Genomic DNA, 22,973 nt, shown 5'->3' with positions numbered 1-22,973 from the left:
AAACACTGTTCAACGCTCTTTATCACCCCCAACATAATCCTGTAGAGAGAGTTAACAGGGTTGTTAAGACTACTCTATCTTGTTATGTGCAAGAAAACCATAGGAAGTGGGATGTTTTCCTATCGGCTGCAAGTTGTGCTATTCGCACATTAGTTCACGAAGTCACCGGATTCACTCCATACTTCATAAATTTTGGTCGTGAACATGTCATTAGTGGGGATCTTCATGACATCACAGTAACGAATAGAACTATGAATATGGTTCGTGGAGACGTTGATCTTAAAAGATTTGGTAACTTTTTACATCTTTATAATAAAGTTAAAGAGAAGTTGGAGAAAGCATATAAAGCTACTGAAGGAAGATACAATCTTCGGAGACGCCCAACAGAATACAAGGTTGGTGATGTTGTCTGGCACAGAAACCACGCTCTGTCAAATAAGTCCAATTTTTTTTCAGCTAAACTAAGCCCCCGTTATGTCGGTCCGTTCCGAATAAAATCTAAACTTGGTCGTTGGTCGTATGAGTTGGAGGATGAATCGAAAAGATCTTGCGGGATATGGCACGTAAATGATCTGAAAGAAGGATGTGTTGAAGAGTTTGCTTAACTCTTCATTTTATCAGGGGGGGTGTTGTAACGTTTATTGTTTTTATAAATTTTATTCATATATTTTTCGTTCCATAAAATGTTTGAGTCGACAATGGAATTGTGAAGCACCCTTTCTCATTTTGATTTTCGGCTGACTCGTATTCTTGTTCAATTCTTCTCGGTCCAATATTGAATATATTTCCATTTTCCGCCCCTCAAGTATAGGCAGTCAACAAAACTTCTCTTATCCGTTTTCACTAAACAAAAAAAAACTTGTCCCATATTCCATCTGCATAAAACTAATGAAGTGAATTTAATTATTAGTATTTATCGAGTATAGCAGATATCAACTGTTTCCGATTAAGATTTTCTCTTCGACCTGTTGTGTTGGATAATTTGGAAAATTGTTGAATCAATTGGATTTTGCTGATTTTATTTTATATTGTTTTGGAAATCAAGTAAAATCTCCGTCTTGTACGGGATAAATCGACATACTTCGATAGAAAACTCTAGAAAAGCCGCCTTCCATCTTAGGTAACGAATAATTCATTATTCTTCATTTGCCTTCATTAGAGTTTATTGCAGGCTTCTTTTGATAAGCATACAATTTGGCGTGTTGGTTTGTGCAAACTGTTTCCTGAGACCTATAGGCACCCCCATACGAGGTGTTGGAACAACTTTTCTGGCTGGAAGCGGGAAGAAGTCAATCTTCATAATCATCTACGGGATCTCTTTCTCTGGATGAGTAGCATCTTTCACTTTCCTTATATAATTTCACAATCTGAACTATTTTTGTTGGACATTTTAGTTAAAATAATAATATTGGACCATATATCTATTGATTCGGAAATCTGAATATTCATATATTATAGTTATTTATCTTCTCTTGACATATGTAATTATAATACACCTTTCTATAATTTTGAATACTTTTTGAAGATATTTTGATCACTGTGAAGATATTTGTACATGAACGCCGGCATTCATATATTCCATCCATTCACTTGTGGTGCACCTAATTAAAACTCATTCATAGATATATCTGAATTCAACTTCAAAATCATAACACTTTTCTCTTCAAAATCTTTCATTAAATTTGGTAGTTTTGGGAACTATAATAGAAAAGTAGGGACTGTTAATTGTATATTAAATATTTTTATTAAAACTATCTGGCGCCCCCCCTATTTTTGTTTGAGTTGATTATTTCAGAACATCGTGAAAAACTAAAGAAATCCACCCCTTCTTCACTAGAGCTAAGCCGCGAGCACCATATTCTCATTTTGTGTTACGATTTGAATTCATTTCTCTTGAGCAGAAAAAAAAAACGTAACAATGAGAAGCTGGGACATGTCCACCACAATACCCCCGAAGACCTTTATAATCACATCAAAGAAAGCATTCATGCCGCAGCAAAAGAAGCTCTAGGTTTTGTGGAAAATAATGCTAAACCAACTCCTTACTGGTGGGATGAAGAAATAGAGGACGAAATAAAAATAAAGAGGGAAAAATATCAACAGTACTTGAACACGAAAAGGAAAAACGATTGGACAAGTTACAGAAATCAGCAAGCAAGAGTTAGAAAAATGATTACAAATAAGAAAAACGAATCCTGGGAACAAAAATGTCTAAGAATCGATAGCTACATAGGAGGAAAGCGAGCAACTGAAAGCTGGAAAATAATAAAATCAATAAGAACGGATAGAAAAAAAGATCTTATAACACCAATTACATTAGAAAATTGGGATTCATATTTCAGCGAACTCCTAAAAGAAAAGCGAGCTGAATTCGAAATCGAAGATTCATCCCCGTATGTGCGTGTCGAAGCCTCCCCCATCAGAATATCAAAAAAAGAAGTGAAGGATATATGTCTCTCGTTAAGGAACGGTAGAGCACCAGGACCGGGTGGTGTCCCAGCAGAACTCATAAAAAACGGCACAGAAAAACTATACGAAGAACTCAGGAATTTATTCCAATACTGTATTAGTGGACAAGATATCCCAAAAGAATTCGGAACTTCCTTCATTTCTACAATTTACAAATCAGGAAATAAAAACGACTGTAATAATGGGGTATTTTCCTAAATTTCAAAATATATGTCATAAAAATCCTTAGTACTCAAATATCTCGAGATATATTTTTTTCGAATTTTAACATATTGCATTTTGTCTGTATTCGATTACGAAAATTCTGATTTCAGAAGTGCTCTTGTGAACATTCTACGTCATTTTTACAATCCGGCAACGCCCATTTGTGTCAGTAATGGTCATGAAAATTTTCTGATCACCATAGATGTAATAAATATCAAGTTTGATGATCACATTATTCACATTTGACAAGAAAAACACACAATGACACAAAATGTCATCGGTTTTAAGAAGGTGAAGACATAGATTACAGAAACAATTTTTTGTAATCTGTGGATATCTTCTTGATCGGTTCCAGTGTTGTCGAATTAACAAAAATTACTATATTTTAATAAAGGCATTCTACGTCACAAGCTTTCACATAGTCGAAGTTTCGAAGGGTGTATTTCTGAAATGTCTGAATTTTGAAGCGAATCTTTTACGTGTTGAATAACTAGTAGAAAGGCTTTCCATAAATAATCTCAAATTCGGTTTTGGAGTTTTAGGAAACTTGCCTATTAAAGGGGAATAGCAGTTATGAGCACGATTAGTAGAATATATGGAAGGATACTGAAAAATAGAATTGAAAGAGAATACAGTGATTTAGAAGCCGAAGAACAGGCAGGTTTCAGAGCCGGAAGGTCCACTACAGATCACCTCTTCTGTACTTCCACTCAGATCATAGAAAAGAAAGTTGCAGTAAACCAAGAGCTACACATTTTATATGTAGACTTGAAAAAAGCCTACGATAGCATCCCCCAAAAATTGCTATGGAAAGTTTTACATGAAACTAACATCAATTCTAATATCATATTAGCCGTTAAAAAATTGTATCAGTGCTCTTACTCTATGGTAAAAATAAAAGGATCAACTTCCAAAGGCTTTCTAACAACTAAAGGCCTGAAACAAGGATGCTGCCTTTCACCCAACCTATTCAAAATATATTTGGAGCAAGCGTTAAAAATCTGGAAACGAAAAGGCAGAAACATGGGTATTCCTTTAGCAAATAACAACTTGTTTACACTCTGCTTTGCTGACGACCAGATAGTCGTAGCGCAAGATTATGATGACTTGGAGTACATGGCTCGCAAACTAATCGAAGAATATAGGAAATGGGGTTTGGAAGTCAACATAGAGAAGACAAGATACATGAACATCGGAGGTACCCGGCAAGATCTCATATTGAATGATGGACAACAGATAAAATACTGCGACAATTATAAATATTTAGGTTTAGAAATCTCAGATGATGGTAGATTAGACCAAGCTATCAGGAAGAGGAATACACTGGGAAGAAGAGCTATCACGCGACTGAACAGCATAATATGGGACCAACACATATCAAAGTCGAACAAGCACAGGATATACAATACAATAATAAAACCTATTGTTACATATGGAAGTGAGGTATGGCAATTGAAAGCGTCAGCAGAAAGAACCCTCGAAGCAACAGAAATGGATTTCTGGAGACGTGCAGCAGGAAGATCAAGGATGGAGAGATTCACGAACAACAGAATAAGAGAAATTATGGGGGTTACTCATACAATAACACAAGACATCAAGATCAATCAACTCAGATGGTATGGACATGTGCGGAGAATGGAGGACCAACGCCTGCCAAAACAGATCCTTGATTGGACACCGCAAGGAAGAAGAAAAAGAGGACGCCCTAGAAAGAGCTGGAGAGAGGGAGTTGACAGAGAGATGAGGGAGCGAGAATTGGATGAAGATCTGTGGATGGATAGGGAAGCTTGGAGAGTAGGCATCGGAAGACGTCGGAGGACGTTCTGACACCGATATATATATATATATATATATATATATATATATATATATATATATATATATATATATATATATATATATATATATATATATATATATATATATATATATATATATATATATATATAAATTAGGGAAATTAGACTGACAGGACGGAAAAGAAAAAACTAAATCTCTTTTTTTGTCATTCACCAAGCTTTCGAATAGTAATTCTATTCTTCTTCAGGGTTTACTAAAATGGAAAAACAAACAATCAATACATTTACAATTTAAACATTACATTTTTCTAGTTTCTTAAAATTACTTACACAATAGTAAGATCTTTTCTTTATTTTATTGAAATTCATAAAATATACAACAATTTTTAACTATCTATCAGTTTTTTATTTTTGACGTCAAATTATTAATCTTTCATCTTTTAACCTATAATTCACCAGTCCTGTCAGTCTAATTTCCCTTAAAAAAAAAAGAGATTTAGTTTTTCTTTTCCGTCCTGTCAGTCTAATTTCCCTTAAAAAAACAAACCCCTACAATAACGAAAGAATGTTAAAAAACAATGCAAGATGTATATATATATATATATATATATATATATATATATATATATATATATATATATATATATATATATATATACATCTTGCATTGTCTTCTGTATATACTTTTAAATTTACTCTATGAACTCTATGAATGAATGTACAGATTTCCACAATTACGAAACAAGTCATAATAATATGTCGTACCCACCGAAGCATAGTACTGCGAAATATGAATTGTCCCAATCTTTCGCGGGCATAAAACTATACAACAAATTGACAAACAAATTCAAAAATCTCAATGATAGGCACTTCAAGAGTGAAGTAAAATTATTACTGTTAAAAGAGTGCCTTTTAGATTGAAAGAATTTTGTTTATATACATTTAAGAATTTATTTTTGATTGTTTATACTTTTTTCTTTTCCTTTGCATATATTGTACGCGTCCTATACATTTTTCCAAGGTCTGAAAGCATGCAAATAAATATTATAAAAAATTTCAGATTTGATAAAATCAAATTTTCTTTTCGGAAGGAAGTTATTGTTAACAAGCCGGCAATGCCACTCAAAGCTTAAATGAAAGAAAGTTGAAATTTGAAACTGAAGAAAACTGAAAAAAATGCTAATTTCGAAAAAGTTAACTTGAAACTAAAAAATTTGGCACGATAGGACGATGTTAATTTCTAGGGGAAGTGTATTTTTTATTCGGAGACTAACTCAAATCTGAATTCGATATTGTAAAGAACCATCAAAAGAGTACAAAATTCCTACCTGGATTATCAAAGAATTCCTCTGCTCTGATCCAAAATTCAACTGTCCAGCAGATAGAAGTTTTGCAGGGAATTCTTCCACTATGATGTATTTGTAGATATGATCTCAAGTGAAGGCCTTTCAATCCGTATAATATAGGATGCGGATAAAAACTTCACGTTTTACGAAAATACAAATATCGGATACTGAGTACAACTTTAGAGAGGAAACTTTAGAAAATTCAACGAAAAAGCAATTAGCGAAATCAATCAACCAATCGTCGAAAAATTCAATTCTTAATCAACATATTGGGTATATTGAAAAGAAAATCAAATCAGGGTTTGTATGATTCACGACATCTGTCGATGAATTTCAAGAATATGGATGAATGTGAAAATGAAATTTTCCTTACTTCGAGAAGAAAAAAAAATCACGAACTTTGAATTTTTTCCGCCATTTGAGTGAGTTATTTTCGGAGTTCTTCACCCTTTCTGAATTGGGCACCCAAAAATACTGTGATATGACCAGAAACCATTACTGCAAAGTCTATAAATAACTGACCACATTCATTAGAACATTGCTCAAAAATGATATTGAACACTTTGTACCTCGCTCATTCTTCCAAAGCGGGGTAGAAGTTATAAGGCAAAAATAGTTATCCCGGTATCACCTACCGACCATATATGTTTGTCCAGTTTATGATGAAGCACCCTGTATATGGGATTAAAAGTCGACCTAGTTTAGCCTTCTGACGTGAAAGTTGTTGAACAGTTGAATGAAATTTTGTTTAGTCATTTTATAAATGAAATTTCTACAAGTTCAACATTCTACTGGTATTTGAAAATAGTTACTCATTATAATATAGAAGCCCTCAAAAAAACTGTTAACCGTAGGCAAAGGCTTCAGGTTTCCAACCCTTATCAATAGGGTGAAAAATTGCAAAGAGGAATAACACTTTGTTGCGAACCAAAATCAACGGAGTCAACAAACGGATGCCAGCCAAACATTCAAAGTTTTTCATCTTTCACTTTTTCATCATAGTGATGATGGCCAAAAGCTCGGTTGTTATTTTTTCAGAGGGCTACGCATTAAACTTTGAAAGGCCTTTTAGGTCTTCTGACAGTTCATTGCTTAGATGAACCGAGTTTAGCAACTTCGAAGGAAAACGAGTTTTAGAAAGGCTGATTCTTCCATGTATGATTTTTGGACACACCCGAGCAGAAAACGATACCTCTGCCAGCTGAAAGAACTTGTGTTTAATAGTGCGCATCACATCCAAAATGATGAATTCGCAGTCATTTTAGGAAGAGAAATTTTTTTATATCTACTTTGAAACACAATTTGGTTGAGGATATGAATTTTTTTTCAGCAGACGTTTCAGCAGTTGCTGAATGCATGACAGAAGCCATTTTTTATGACAAAATTATAGAATTTCAAAAAGTGTCAAGAAGGAATTATATTATTTCATTTGGATATTCAAGAGTAAAATATGAAATTGGCAGACATTAATTTGGCTGTTGAAAGAAGAGACGTCCTCAAAGTCTCAAAATACTGCGTTATTTTACAAGGCACTTGCGAAGGAAAATATAGCAAAGGAGCCAAGTATTTATTTAAGGATTTCTAGATTATAATATCCAGACTGCATTTGGCACAGAGGACTACTGTTTAAATTACACCAACTCGACACTCCTCAATATCTCATAAAAGTAATCAAGGAATGCTTGAAAGAAAGAAAACTGACAGTTAAGATAAATGGGACGACCTCTTCCTGGTTCTCCCCAGAGCAGAGCACACCACAGGGTTCACCATTGTCCCCGTTCCTGTATAACATATACTGCAGCGACATATATAATGCACCCAGCCAATCACAGTACCTTCTACAGTATGCTGATGACACAATAGTTATTTCACACGAAAAAACAGAACAAAAATGCCCGAAAGGCCTACAACTCTACACAAACAGTCTAGTTTCTTGGTTTCACAAATGGCGACTTCAACCTAACCCAAGCAAATCAAAACTGATAATATTCAATCATAAGATACGTCCAAATTCACCAACAATCCAGATTGAAAACAACATCATATCACCATCTCCATCAATAAAATACCTAGGCATATAAGTAGAAAACAAGGCCAATATGAAATTGAATTCTAACATAGCCCAAGTTTGGAAAATCCCATCAAAATCTACTAAACCATCTGTAGACCAATTTTAGGATATGGACATCCATTATATACAAACGTTGCGGACTCGGTACTGAGAAATATAGAAGTAGGAGAAAGATCAGCACTAAGAATCATAACTCGACTGAGACACCCACTTAATAAACTCCACAACCCATCAAATGAACTCTTATATGAAAAAGCCAACAAACAGCCAATCAAGGAGAGACTAGAGAAACTGAATAGAAGATTTGCACAAAGATTGAAAGAAATAGAAGATGTCGAAATCATGTTCCACAAGGACCCCCCGGTGACTAACCCACACAGAAAATTTCCAACTCGAAGTGTGATGGACAGACTATCTGAGCTGCAGTGAAAAAACTGAAATTTTGTATTCGTATAATTCACCAGGCTGAAGGACTTCGGTCGATGGCCATTAAGGAACAGTTATTATTATTATTATATCCAGATTGTCCGAGAGTGAAACATGAAATTGGCAGGTATCAGGTATCAGTTTGCTGAAAGTGGGTAGTCGCCTTCAAACTTGAAGTGTATGACCGCCAATCAGTGAGGAAAGCATTTCAGGAAGGCGTAAATTTGGATACCTACAACATTATCAAGGTATTGATAATGACATGAAATATGTTCAGCAGTGGACGCAGAGGGTTGAATGATGATGATGATTGTAAATTCTCTACTAATAATTACTAGGTTATTAGGAGTTCTATTCAAATGCACAATCATTTCTTAACTGATTTATTTCTTTTTACCATCATATGCATTTCCCCACACTTCTCCATATGATGAGAGGGGAACATGCGCAAATACATTACAATGATGATGATAACTGAAGAGTGGAATATGAAATTGGCAGACATTAGTTCCATTGCTAAAAGTATGGCAGACGCCCTAAAAGTTTCAGAATACTTCGTTATGGCACTTGCGAAATGAATGATCGCAAAAAATAGAGAAACATTTCAGGAAGGCGGAAATTTTGATATTAAATTACTTAGATATTAACGAACCAACCATCAAATTGGCAGACAACAATTCGGTTCCTAAAAGAACGCCGACGACCACAAACATTCAAAATACTTCGTCATCGAACCCAGCCACTTGCGAAATGAATAATCCCAAAAATTTCAAGAAATTTCAGCCTCGGCAAAATGGTGTCTCGACTCATTTGATATCGTTCAATTAGCAGGTTCTCTCGCCGAAAACGTAGTAAGAACTCGCCTTCTCTTATCAACTGCAGTGATATCTGCTAATTTCATGATCCAGTCTTGAATATCTAAATGTGGTATTCTGAAAATTCGTGAGCGCCTACCTCCTTTTAGCAACCGAATTGACGTCTGCCAATTTCATGTCTGACTCATGAATATCTATCTATACTAATATCTACTGACATCAAATAAAAGAAGCCGCAAATTCATTTAAGTTTCGTTGACGAAGGAGTTATGCTGCTCTGACGAGGTCAAATGAGACCGTAATGGTCAGTATCTACTCTTTGTCGACGAAATGAAATTTCTGTCGACGAAGGGATGGTTGTTCGTTAGTTCGATTCAGAACGTTACATTTATTGATTTAATTATCAGTGAGTGTTATGCATTTGAATTGATTCCTTTTATCTATTTATATATTGATATGATATCAAAATTTCGTCCTTCATGAAATGGTTTCATCACTTTTCAGCGATCATTCACTTTGCAAGTATCTGTGTCAAACAAAACGGTATTTTGAAAGATTGATGGATAACTATCAGCAACAACAATCAGCCTTCCTAAAATTCTTTCTCGTAAATGTTGCTAGCTCTTAGACTTAAGGGAGAATGTTAACTTATGTGTAGTCGACTGCTTGACAGAACTGAGGTCCACGTAGTTTGGTCATCTGCAGTCATGCGGAAATGTATGACATTCAACACTTATCAGAAAAATAGTTTTTGTTCTCAAACGAGAATTTTTCAAAAATTCGGATTCTCAAAATCTACACTTCATTCACCTGATGATGTAGTTGTCTTCCTCTGATATGATAATGCCCTGACTGTTCGGGATCTGAATTGCCATTACTTGAGCTGGGAGTAGTTGCATAGCACTGATTGTCAAAGATAACGTTGTCTGAAGGAGGAGATATATCTCCATAGGCACCCCTTTCCAATTCTAAGTACAGCCCTCTACCAGGAAATCCACGACCAATTTCATGAGAGGATCTGAAACAGAAAAGTCATTTCACAATCATAGGAAGAATTAACAGGATTATTCAAAAATAATAATCGAGAAAGGATAGGTATCGAAACTAGACAAGAAATTATTTCATAGCCATTATGATTTTAAAATACTAGCTATACAGGTTAATGACTTAGGCATTTATTATTATCGTGGTAAAAAAAAACTGAATTCGACATTATACAGGGCAGTTCACAATTGAGTCCCGAATTTGCGAGGTTCATACATTTTGATAGGAGAGTGATGGAGTGCTCAAACCTTTGCGTTAGATATATTCCTTATAACCTCAAGTTTTTTCTCAGATAAGATATGGGCCTCATCTTGTAAAAATCGATAAAAAATTTCGAATTTTCGACAAAAGAAAATTTTTTTCTATATGTCCAAAGTATAGATACACATATAAATAAGAGTTCTACAGATCAAGATTTATTCACAATATCAACCTGAATTCCTCAACACAAAATCTCAATTTATGTGCTATTACCAACTTAAATCCGATTTTCAATTGCCACCCGAGATGTCAATCATTCTTTAATGGACTATAGTTCCTTGTTGGGATCACTTGATCTTGGATGGCAATGCTGAAGCCCTTCGTCTCGGGAAACAACCTTCCGTAAGTCAACCAACAGTTAGACGCAGACATCTCGACGTAATCATGGTTGACCTCGTTCTGGTGTCTCCCATGTAAATGTTGGCCACTCAGTTTCAGCAGAGTGTTCGACGACTTCAATGTGATCAGACAATAGTTCTTCAAATTCCTAAGACATAGGTTTGGACAAATCAACAATTCCACGACCATATTCAGTATCATCCTGGTATAAATAACAGAAAATCAGACCGGAACGACCAGGCCAATGGTCATCGTCTCTGGGAATACTGGCTGTACTGTTCGGGAATATCTGAACTACCCCATAGTTGTGGCGTATAAGGAATATAGGATTTGTACTTACCTTGAGCCACCAGATCTGGAATTTTGTGACATGGCCGATCTTGGATGGATATGGTTTTCATGTTCATAATGTCTTCCATTGAAATTGTTTGGATGTCTATGGAAATGTCCGTTGTACCTTTTTCTGCCCATTTCGGGTGACGTCACCGGACTTTCTAGACTAGCCATAGGCTTCAACATTTTCTTCAGGGTGTTGCTGTCTAACGTCATACCACTTTCCCTGTTCATATCCTCTGTACTTTTCGATTTCGTTCTCCTACTACTCGTCAGATTATTGTTGATGATATTATGATGATGCGTGGACATAAGTTCGACTTCGTCCACAATGTCCACGTCGGAGTAATCGAATGATTTGTTGTTCATTAGCCTGTGATTATCTCGTGATGGGGTTCGATTTGCGGTTGATGATATTTTTGTATTCTGAAGAGTACCACCAGCTTGTGTTCCTTCTGATTTGGAATTTTCAGTTGTTTGCGATGGAGTCTCAGTTTGAACCTGAAGAAAAAAACTCATTGATAGGAGTTTGAATAACCCATGCTAATATAAATGTAGTGAGTGAATAGTAAATTCAATGGATGATTCTTTGTCAAAATGTTGAGCACCTGCTCAAATGAAGCCCTCTGAATAGGGCCCTTGAAAAGCAATTTTGATTTTTTTTCAGAATACAGAAAACACACAAAAACGAAAGTGGGCAGCGAGAAAGCATTGAAAAAACTTTTAATTGTGTTCCACTGTAATGTCAGCATGATATAAATAGATTGCTGGGTATGTTGGTCGGACCAACCAAACCTGCCACTTCGACCAAAACGGTCATTCTATCACCAGCATCATATAATATGCCTACTTGGTTAATTCAATTTCGTAGATAATTGCAACCTATACAACTCACGTTACCTGCTGTTCCATTTTTTTTTCGAAAACCTTTACTTTCATCAAGCAGATGCTATCAAAGATTCATAAAGTTCAATAATAATGGGGAAAAAAGTTTCTTGCAAAACAAATTTAAGCGGTAGCCTTTTCTACCCCTTAGAATTATAGGAGAATACCATCAAAATATTTTTTGATTTCCTTCTCGCTTAGATATCTGCTCATGTTATTTCTGTGTGTTTCCTGGTTTCTAAGGAAAAAATTGCTTTTTAGGTGTAGGTCTGTAGCTCGAACACATGTATTCGAGCACGGGCTGCTATTGAAAATTGGGCAATGTCCTCTCCTTGCTCTTTTCTACGCTACTGACTAGTTCCCAAATGTCAATGGAGTGTAAATTCGATGGTACTTGAACAACCGCTATGTGCGATGCAGAAGTCCGATTCTTAGATAGGTCAGAACAGTCCGGAGAGGAAATTATTCGATTTTTGAACGTTGTTGGATTGATTGTGTTAATTATGTAAATTCTCTCAGATCATCTCTTTTAAGTAATTCTATTCAAAGCCTTCAATTCTGATGCTAGAACTAGAACCGTAAAATGGGGGAAAGTCGGAAGATTTCCCCAAATTTTTGTGAATAACTTTCATAAACTGATCAGAAAAATTCTGAAAAAAAATTTTTGATTAATTGATACTACTCAAACATTATCTAATCATTTCTTTATCCGGAAATTTTAGCTTCTCACTTTTTTTGTAGTAAAGAGTGTCCGCCTTCACCCCTATGGGAGGGGTTTTGGTGGACGGACGTATATTTCGAGTCAGAAACGTCTTCGAACCTCGTATTAGATGAAAATTGACACAAAATCATCTCTTAACTATACAAAATAGGTGAGATGGATGTTAATTAAACACTTATTTTGTTTGAAATTTTTATTGGAAACATATAAAAATATATTCTGAAAACTTCAACATTTTCAACAAATAAAAAAATATATTCTTAGAAATAACATTACAAAAAAAACTTATTCTATTTTAATATTTTCGGGCAACTGAGGAAACTATGGAACCTTTGGCGCCGCAGATCATCAACTTTCCTCGAAATTTTAACGACTTGATCATTATCAATAATACTTTCGTCTCTTGCAACTGGATAGCTAAAATAATATTATTTTTTCTGAACTCTCTTTTCTTGAAAAATTCACCAGAAAATTTTTCTTGTTTTTTTCAGTCATCATTTCTGTTACACCGCCGACATAATATTCCACATTCAAAGCATTAGGATAAGTGAATTTAAATAAAATAATTTCTTATCTCTATAGCAGTCTCGTCGATATCACTCATTTGGTAGTTGTAATCACAGTTATTAGGATTGAATTCGTTTTCATCGGATTCCTTCTCACATTCTATATCACCTGATGAATTATCATATTCTACATCATCAATAGATTCTTCATATTCTCGAGAATTTTCTGAATTATTTTCACGCGGGCTTCCTGAACCGAGATCTTTGGAGGATACTTCTTTACCGGGAGCAACTTTTTTTACCTCTTTTAGTCTTCGCAGAACAAGTAGCTGCGACTCGGCTGTCATAGAGAAATTCCTTAAGTGTATTGATCTAATGCTCATTGGACGGCTGATCGATGAAGTCTTCCTCCGTATCTGGAATTTTTTTCAGAACATTTTCGGGACATAGCGGAAAAATTCCACAACTTCTAAAGCCCGATTTGATGTTGTGTTCTATGTTGCCAATTTTTTCAATTGCTTGCAGTAGCAGTCTAGGGAATTCTGATTTTGGTATACAACCTCGATTTTTCAATTCCATGCGGTCAATATAGATCTCCACCATTTTTTTAAAGGTGCAAATAATGAAACATCCAGTTGAAGAAGATTTGTAGCGTTAGGTGATAATAAAACAAAACTTATATCGTTTGCTTCACAGCACTGAAGGACATGTAACGTCCTCCTGCGACCCATGTTGGATATGAATGCACTGATTTATAAACGACATATGAGGGCAATACAGCCCCTGATGCAGTTATACCCATCATTATTGATATGCTAGATTTACTCGAGTCTATGATCCTTTCTATTCGTTTTGAACCACGACGACTTAGGACCTTACTTCTTCCTGGATCATCTGTTAAATTTCATCGTAGTTTATAATGTGGCTTGGTGGAACATTCTCAACGACTTTTTTCAAATTTTCAAAATACTCTGTAACAGTGTCTTTTGTTACGCCTGCTCGTGCTCTTTTTATATTTTGGGCTAGTCTTTCTGTCAAAATTTTACGATGTCTTCTTATGAAATTATAAAACCAATAAATTCCGTGATAGTTATCTTCGAATTGATCAATTTTCACCCCTTTTCTCTCGTGGAAGCTCTTAACTAGAAGACGAATGTCGCTCCTACTTATTGGAAACCGCCATTCTGACAATATCATTATTCTGTGAACTATCTTTTTTTCATCTGATTCAGAAAGTTTTGGTTGTCTTCCATGTTTTTTGTTTAAATTCCTCACATAATGTTGATTTCGGTATACCGTAGCACTCCGCAGCTCGCATTAGAGTTTCTCGACGACTTTTGACATCGTTCTCAGCTTTGATTAAGTTTTCTTGGGTATAATTTATGAAGGAAATGCCAATTTTCTTCTTATATTGACGAACCATTCTGTCCGCCTTCACCCCTACAAAAGATATTTTTTTTGAATTCTTCATTTTTAATAGAAAAGGAATTATTTAAGTAATTTTTAAGGATATTTCATCTCGATTGAGTTATGAACAACTTGGAATATGTTTCATGTAAACAGTCCCTACTGTTTCTTCTCTGCAAGAGTTTCTTTTTGAACTTTGTAAAATATGAATAAACGGTTACATTTACAAGGACGTACCTGCGAGATACGAGAATGATTATCTTCCTAGAGCGAAACGCACAGTGCCTTAGATAGATAGATATTTATTAATATCGAGAATTATTGCACAAATACAATAAAATTGAAAATCGTCAATACGATCATACTTACAAAAAGAAAAAAATTCAAACCTAATAATAAACTCATACAGAGTTTTCTTGAAAATTTCTTTCATTTCTTTTATCACTTCAGGAAGTCCATTCATTAATTTTATTCCCAGATAAAGACGACACCTCTCTGTTATTGTCAAGCTATGATAGGGATAAAAGAAAGGTTCTTTTTTTAGTCCTTGAGTAGACATTTCTATAATCCTCAAAATAGTGAGGATGAAGACACATGAAGACAAGAACTCTATAAATATATGTTTAAACCATATAGTGTCGGTAAATTATGTTCTTTGAAGTGACCCCTACATGACTCCCTGTAACCTAAATTCAAAGACGTTTTTAACATAGATTTCTGCCTCAAAAATACAAATTCAGAATTGCAGCTTCCTCCCCAGAAAATGATGCCATATCCTAATAGAGATTGATAGTTGGAAAAATATACAATTTTTAAAGTATGTAAGTACATTCTAGTTTTGAGAACACGCACTGAATATTCAAGAGAGTTTAGTTTTTTCACTAGATTATCAATGTGATAGTTCCATTTTAGGTGATTGTCCAGATAAACTCACAGAAACTTTGCAGAGGCGGAAACAGTAATATGTTCATTTATACTGTGTGGGATTGCTGCTGTAGATCTATCTGTACTGAAAATTATGCATCCTGTTTTGGCCACGTTCAACATAAGATGATTCTTGCCGCATCAGTCCTCTATATCATCCAGGATTGTTTGAACCATCTCCAGAATAGACACAAATGACGGGGACCTCATGATAACATCAGTATCATCAGCAAAAGATACAAGCTCCACAAAAAGTCTCTCAAAGATATAATCACGCAGCACTGAAGGAAGATCATTAACGTAAATTTAAAAGAGCAATGGTCGCAAGATACTTCCTTGAGGTACACCATTGTTGATTAAGTTTGGTGAGGACTGATATTCTTTATCATTTATTACCACCTTTATAGTCTGAGGTCTGTTCTTCAAATAGCTCTCGATGAGTTTCAGTTGTTTATCTCTTATTTCGTACTTCTTTAGCTTTTTCAATAATATCTCTGTATCCACACAGTCAAATGCCTTTGACAAATCCAAAAAAATACCCATTGGCATTTCCTTTTTTTCTAATGCTGTTGTTATGGAGATGAATAATATTGCTGTCTCTATGCCTCTTCCATAAATATAGCCATGCTGACTTGGCGGAAATAACTTTAATTTTTTGAAGAAATTTATGAGTCTTGTGGCCAGTACTTTCTCAAATATCTTCGCAGAGTTAGAAAGAATACAGATTGGACGATAGCTACTTGGATCTTTAGGATTGCCATTTTTAAAGATTGCCGATTGGTTTTATAATTGCAGTATTAAGGGCTTCAGGAAAAACACCATCCATATATGATCTGTTCATTATGTGGGCTAAAGGTTCCGCTATAACATGTATACCTACATTGTTTTATCACTTCGATTCTAACCTGTAGATTTGGACATTTTCATCTTTCTTACTGTAGCAATTAACTCCTCTTTGGTGATATCAAACATGTAAAATGATTTTTCAAGATGCGGTATGGAATCAGAATCGTACTCTGCATTTGGCTGATTTTCATCATTAAGTGCTGATTGAACATTAACAAAGTTATAAATTTGTCCAATAGTTGTTGAGAGTAGAGCACATCCTTGATTTCAGTGTGAACTTGTTGTTTCCCTAATGATTTATTGACAAGATTCTAGACAGTTTTGGATTTATTTGTGAGCTTTTGGACGATTTCTCTATATTCTTCAATTTTTTCTTTTTTTATCATAGAGTCATACTTACGTTTTGTTTCTTTGTATGCGGATAAATATCTGTCAGATTCCCTTACCTAGACTTGAAATGACCCAGCCAAAACAATCCAATTTGGTCTAACTGTATCACGTGATTTCGCCGAAAACACCGGCAGTCATTCCATCTTCATGTTATTTTCATGCTTTCATAAAGTTCACGTGCAAGATTATCAAGAATCTTCAAACAGAATTATAATCCTCACTAGTACTACTCAGTTGATATGATATGATATGTTCACACGAGCCAACTCATTCATGTGCCTCCTGAGGAATATGTATATCACTATATATTTAACAAGTAACATAGATTTTCAGACCTCTCTAGATTTTCTCACGTGGAAATTGGTACCTATATTACACGAGAATTGAACTTTCTCATGTCTTTCTCATCGATAATGAATGCTGATTTATTGTCTCTTCATGCTCATCCCATCAATTTGAATCAGTTATTGAATTTCCCAGTTCAACTCTGTTGTTAACCTCTCACGTTCATATTATTAGTTACTGTTACCGAGCTTTAAATGAATGAATCCTCATGTTCCCCAGGGTGGACCCTGGATTTAGTTGGCCGGCGCCGTTGCGCGGCCGCTCTTGCGGTCTGAGGTACAAAGTATCAGATGGGAAGATGTACACTACCGTCACCAGCCGCCGTCCCATTTCGGCGCTGGAACGGCCATAGAACAGTCATTTTTACAGGCTCCACAAAGACGCGTCGCTTCCGACTGTCCGTTGAAGAAGTCTGTATTAGCTAGTAAGTACTTTCAAAGGGTTCACACATGGGCTAGGTCTTAGGTATAATTATTTTAATTACTCTTTTGTTGGTTTGCCAGTATATTTGTTTTTCTCTCGTCCTTTTTTTCCGCCGTGGAGTTGTGTACAACCTCAAATAGCCTGAAGTACTCCAAGGACCTCCCTGTTTCATATATATAGTATATGTTAGGCTGAGGCCATTTTAAGTTAGAGTAAGGTATATGTGTCAACGGTGTCCGGTGACAAGTAACGAAGACAGAAAGCGTCACGTAGAAATTTAGCATGTAGAAGGAGATTACTAACCGATGAATAAAATTGATGTAACTCAGTGCCTCTTATTTTTATTTAACGATTGAGCCCTCATCCAGACAAACAAGTATAAAACATGGTGTCAGGTGTAGCTGTAAAATCTGGCTAGTAGAAGATTTTTACGGTAATTGTACAGATAAGACGCAGTGAGGTTGGGTTTACATGTGCCACGTGCCTTGGAAAGAGAATATTGGAAATATTAACAATCTAGTTAGAATGGAGAATTATTTCAAGCCTCCAGACTCCCTCAATTTAGATGGAAACATTGCGGAAAGTTGGCGGAAGTTCCACCAGAAATTCAAGTATTTTATGGATGCATGTGGTCTTATTGAGGAGTCCGAAGAAAGAAAGATTGCAATTCTTTTGAATGTGATAGGAGATGATGGTCTCGATTTGTTCAACACTTTTCCACCGCTCTCAGATAATAGAACTCTGGAAGGTGTGCTTAAGCAGTTCAAGGAACATTGTGAACCGAAAAAGAATGAAATATATGAAAGGTTCTTATTCAATAGTATTGTTCAAAAAGATGGGCAAAGTTTTGATAGCTTTCTCACAGATTTAAAAACTGCAGTGAAGACTACTGGATACACGAAACCAGAGGAAATGATAAGAGACAGAATTGTCTTTGGAATATATGACAAAGTTATACAAGAAAAGTTATTACGAGAACCTGATTTAGTTCTCAACAAAGCCATCGATATATGTAAGGCGAGGGAAGTCAGCAAGCAACAGTTGAAGGTGCTACAAAGTGAGAATCGAGGTGAGAATAGTCCAATCAGTGCAGTGAAAGCAAGTAGGAAAAATTGTGACTATTGCGGTTATAAACATGAAAAGAAAAAGTGTCCGGCATTCAAAAAAACGTGTGCAAAGTGCCATGGAAAGAATCATTTTGCTCGAGTGTGCAAAAGTGATGCTTATGACACAAGGAAGAACAAGAAGGTACATGAAGTAGTTCAAGAAACTGAAGGAAGTGACGATGAATTCTTCATCAACGCTGTAAGGAAGAAAAATCAACTAAGACAAGAAAGAAGCTGGACCAAGGCAGTAATTATCAATAATAGTTGTATAGATTTTAAGTTAGACACAGGCGCTGAAGTATCAATAATTCCATACAATATTCTGAAATCAATTGACTCGATAAGAGAATTGGACAGGTCTAGCATATCATTGATTTCTTATGGCAGTTCAAACTTTAAATTAGAAACAGTTGGTGAGGTTGAACTCACTTGTAAGATAGGGAATGTAATGAAAAAAGTTTTATTTGTAATAGTAGAAGCAAAAAATCAAGTTCCTCTTCTAGGATTGCAGGACTGTATTCGCTTCAATTTAGTTAAACGAGTTGATCAGGTTAGATTTGAAGGGGCACAAAAGAAAGTGATCAAAAGTGTAGAAGATGCGGTGGGGGAATTTCCCCAAGTCTTTGAAGGATTGGGTAGGTTTCCCTCTCGTCATCACATTTCATTAAAGTCAAATGCTATACCTAAAGTTGTGCCAATAAGAAGAATTCCACAAATACTGAACAATAAGTTAAAGGAAAAACTCACTGAACTTGAAAATAAAGGTATAATTAAAAAATTTGATAAGCCGACAGATTGGCTGAGTCCACTGGTTATTGTTGAAAAAAGTAATGGTGATATTAGATTATGTTTAGATCCTAAGCATCTTAATGAAGCGATCAAAAGGGAACATTTTTTGATTCCTTCAGTTGAGGAAATATCATCAAAATTATCGGGAAAAAAATATTTTACAGTTCTTGATATGCGTGATGGCTATTGGCAAATTGAGTTGGATTCAGACAGTGCTGATTTATGTAGTTTTGGTACTCCTTTTGGGAGATATCAGTTTTTGAGGATGCCCTTTGGCATATCATCCGCTCCGGAAGTATTTCAAAAAAAGAATTACGAATTATTTGGAGACATAAACGGCGTTGGTCTTTATTTTGATGACTTGATAGTAACGGGAGAAACCGAAGAAGAGCATGATCGGAATTTGAGAATAGTACTGAGTAGAGCTGTTAAATATAATGTTAAATTTAATAAAGCTAAAATACAATTTAAACAACAATCTGTTAGGTTTTTAGGACAAGTCTTTTCGCGGGATGGAATACGTATGAATAACATTTATATCAAGTCAATATTGAACATAAAAAATCCTGTAGATAAAAAACAGTTAATGAGATTTTTAGGAATGGTGAAATTTGTGGGTAAATTCATTCCAAATTTATCAGCGATCACAGCGCCATTAAAGAACTTGACTCGAGAAGATGTTCAGTGGCACTGGAACTCAAATCATGATTCCGCCATGAAACAGTTAAAGTCATTGCTTACTAATCCTCCTGTACTTCAATTTTTTAATCCGGAAAAAGAGGTCACATTAGAAGTTGACGCATCAAAAGATGGCCTAGGTGCTTGCCTATTGCAAGAAGGTCGTGTTGTTGCTTTTGCATCACGCAGTCTAACAATTACAGAACAAAATTACGCACAAATTGAGAAGGAAATGTTGGCGATACTGTTTGGAGTAAAGAAATTCCATTTGTTTGTGTATGGCTTAAAAATAAGAGTATTCAGTGATCATAAACCGTTGGAACGAATTTTCACTAAAGAACTTCAAGCACTGTCGCCAAGAATGCGCTTAAAACTTTTGAATTATGACTTAAATGTACAATACAAGCCGGGTAAAAAAATGTACATTTCTGACACTTTGTCAAGAGCGTTTTTTGAGGAACAAAATGAAAGTACTGACTGTGGAATAGACTATGTAGTTCATTCAATTGATAGATCTATACCCATGTCAGAAGAACGCAAAGCAGAATTTAGAATTGAAACTTCAAGGGATCCACAACTCAGCCTGGTCATTGAATTTATAAATGGAAGTTGGCCGGCTAGAAGGCATAAAGTTCCTGAAGTTCTAAAAAATTATTATAAACTCAGAGAAAAAATTTTATATAGTGATGGTTTGTTGTTTTTAGAACATAAACTCATTGTGCCACTAGTAATGAGAAACAAAATGCTAAAAATTATTCATGAGGGTCACTTAGGCATAGAGAAAATCAAAGCTAGGGCTAGATTAATTTTCTATTGGCCAGGTCAAGCAGCTGATATAGAATCGTTCATTAAATGCTGCAAAATTTGTGAAAAATATTCAAGAAAACAATGTAAAGAATCACTTAAACAATGGCCCTTAACTACTCGACCGTGGGAAATAATTGGTACAGATATTTTTACTTATGGTGATAAGTCTTATTTAACTATGTATGACTCATACTCTAATTGGTTGGAACTTTTATTCTTAAGAGACAAGAGTGCTGAATCAGTTATAACAAAAATGAAAGAAGTATTTGCACGTTTTGGCACTCCAGATATTGTAATAGCAGATAATGTACCGTTTAACAGTAAGAAATGCATTGATTTTTCTAAACAATGGAACTTTACTCTCGCATTCAGAAGTCCAAATTATCCAAGATCAAATGGATTGGCTGAGAGATCAGTTGGGATTGCAAAAAGTATGCTAAAAAAATCTTTAGAGGAAGGAAATGATGTGTATTCAGCTTTGATGAATTATAGAAACTCACCCCTCAAGCACATGGACTACACTCCATCTCAATTATTGAATTCTAGAGTATGCAAGACTAAGGTTCCTACTTCAACTAAATTGCTGCAACCGCAGATTTGTAAAAATGTAGTTAATAAACTCAAGGCAAAACGATATCAAACTAAACAATATTATGATAAAAATGCTAAAGATTTAGAGCCATTAGACAGAGACCAGAATATTTCTATGTACAATCATGTTAGGAAAACTTGGGAATCGGCCAGAATTTTGAATCAGGATGAAAACCCACGATCTTATAATGTAATAGATAGTGCTGGTAATGTAGTGAGGAGAAACAGAGTTGACCTAAAGCCATCAGAAAATGAATATGAAAATAACTATGATCAAAATATAAATCAAACTTTTCAAAGATCTGCTTTGGATCAAACTGTTTCAGAATCACTTGAAAATAATCATGACATTGAAATTTGTAATGGATCAAACTTAATGACTAAATCTAGATATGGCCGAATTATTAAAAAACCAGATAGGTTTAATCCTTAAAAAGGAAGGATGTTTCATATATATAGTATATGTTAGGCTGAGGCCATTTTAAGTTAGAGTAAGGTATATGTGTCAACGGTGTCCGGTGACAAGTAACGAAGACAGAAAGCATCACGTAGAAATTTAGCATGTAGAAGGAGATTACTAACCGATGAATAAAATTGATGTAACTCAGTGCCTCTTATTTTTATTTAACGATTGAGCCCTCATCCAGACAAACAAGTATAAAACAAGTATGCGTAGGTGTGCGCGCCAGCTTCTAATGGCGCGTTTATATTTCCCTGTCATCCCTCCACTGTACCGCCCGGGTTCCTCGAGACCATGCATTATCTTGAAACGGCCTGCATATCTCCTGGAATTCTAAGAGTGAAGGAGTGTACGATGATAGCTTTAAAGGGCAATTGCAGTCATTCATAACACCAGCTTCGCATGGGATAACCTGTTTTGCCCATGTTACTACCCTCCGCTCGTACATAAACTAGTTTTGCATTGTTTTTGCTCACGCTCTTTCTTCATTCTAACTCTTAACATTCTAACTGTTTCATCCCGCCTTGTCTGTCGCGCTAGACAGAGAAACATCGAATGTGTGTACCACAAACAATTCATTCGTAGCACTGAATGTCCATTCTATATATCTATGTTCTAAGATACAAACCAGCCTAAAAAATTACTCAGGTCCCAGCACAACCAAAAACGTGAGAAATCTCAAGCCAATAAATCGCGAAATAAACAAAATCACTCCGAAGCCAGAAAGTTTACGTCGACACACACCAGTTATCACTTTCGAAGTGTAAGTTATGTAGACTTAAGTGGCACAGTTGAAGAAGTGGTAACTTTCATTTACTCAAATGAAAACCCTATATTATTTTTTACATATTCCATGTCCATTTTTCTTTCTGACGCAGAATATAGAATATAATTTTTCTTCCAATAAAAAAAAACTCAAAAGATAGCTCGGTCAAGTTGGCAGGTCATTTTCATTGATAATATGATATTGAACTTCATGCTTCTATTG

General features: G+C 35.3%; 1 protein-coding gene across 1 annotated transcript in view; it reads right to left on the bottom strand.

Annotated features, from left to right (window-relative positions):
* Nucleotides 1-22,973, bottom strand: part of LOC123311362 — a 1,278,848-nt gene that overhangs the window by 1,011,524 nt on the left and 244,351 nt on the right. The window contains exons 8-9 of the mRNA XM_044895271.1: nucleotides 11,115-11,608; nucleotides 9,941-10,148 (exon numbers count right to left, since the gene is read on the bottom strand). Of these exons, the coding sequence (XP_044751206.1) occupies nucleotides 9,941-10,148; nucleotides 11,115-11,608 (702 nt within the window). The remainder of the gene's footprint in view (nucleotides 1-9,940; nucleotides 10,149-11,114; nucleotides 11,609-22,973) is intronic.

The sequence above is a fragment of the Coccinella septempunctata genome, chromosome 4, assembly GCF_907165205.1.
Source record: "Coccinella septempunctata chromosome 4, icCocSept1.1, whole genome shotgun sequence".
NCBI classification, from domain to species: Eukaryota; Metazoa; Arthropoda; class Insecta; order Coleoptera; family Coccinellidae; genus Coccinella; species Coccinella septempunctata.
The sequence above is the reverse complement of the archived record's forward strand: the minus strand, read 5'-3'. Positions and strand labels throughout refer to the sequence as shown.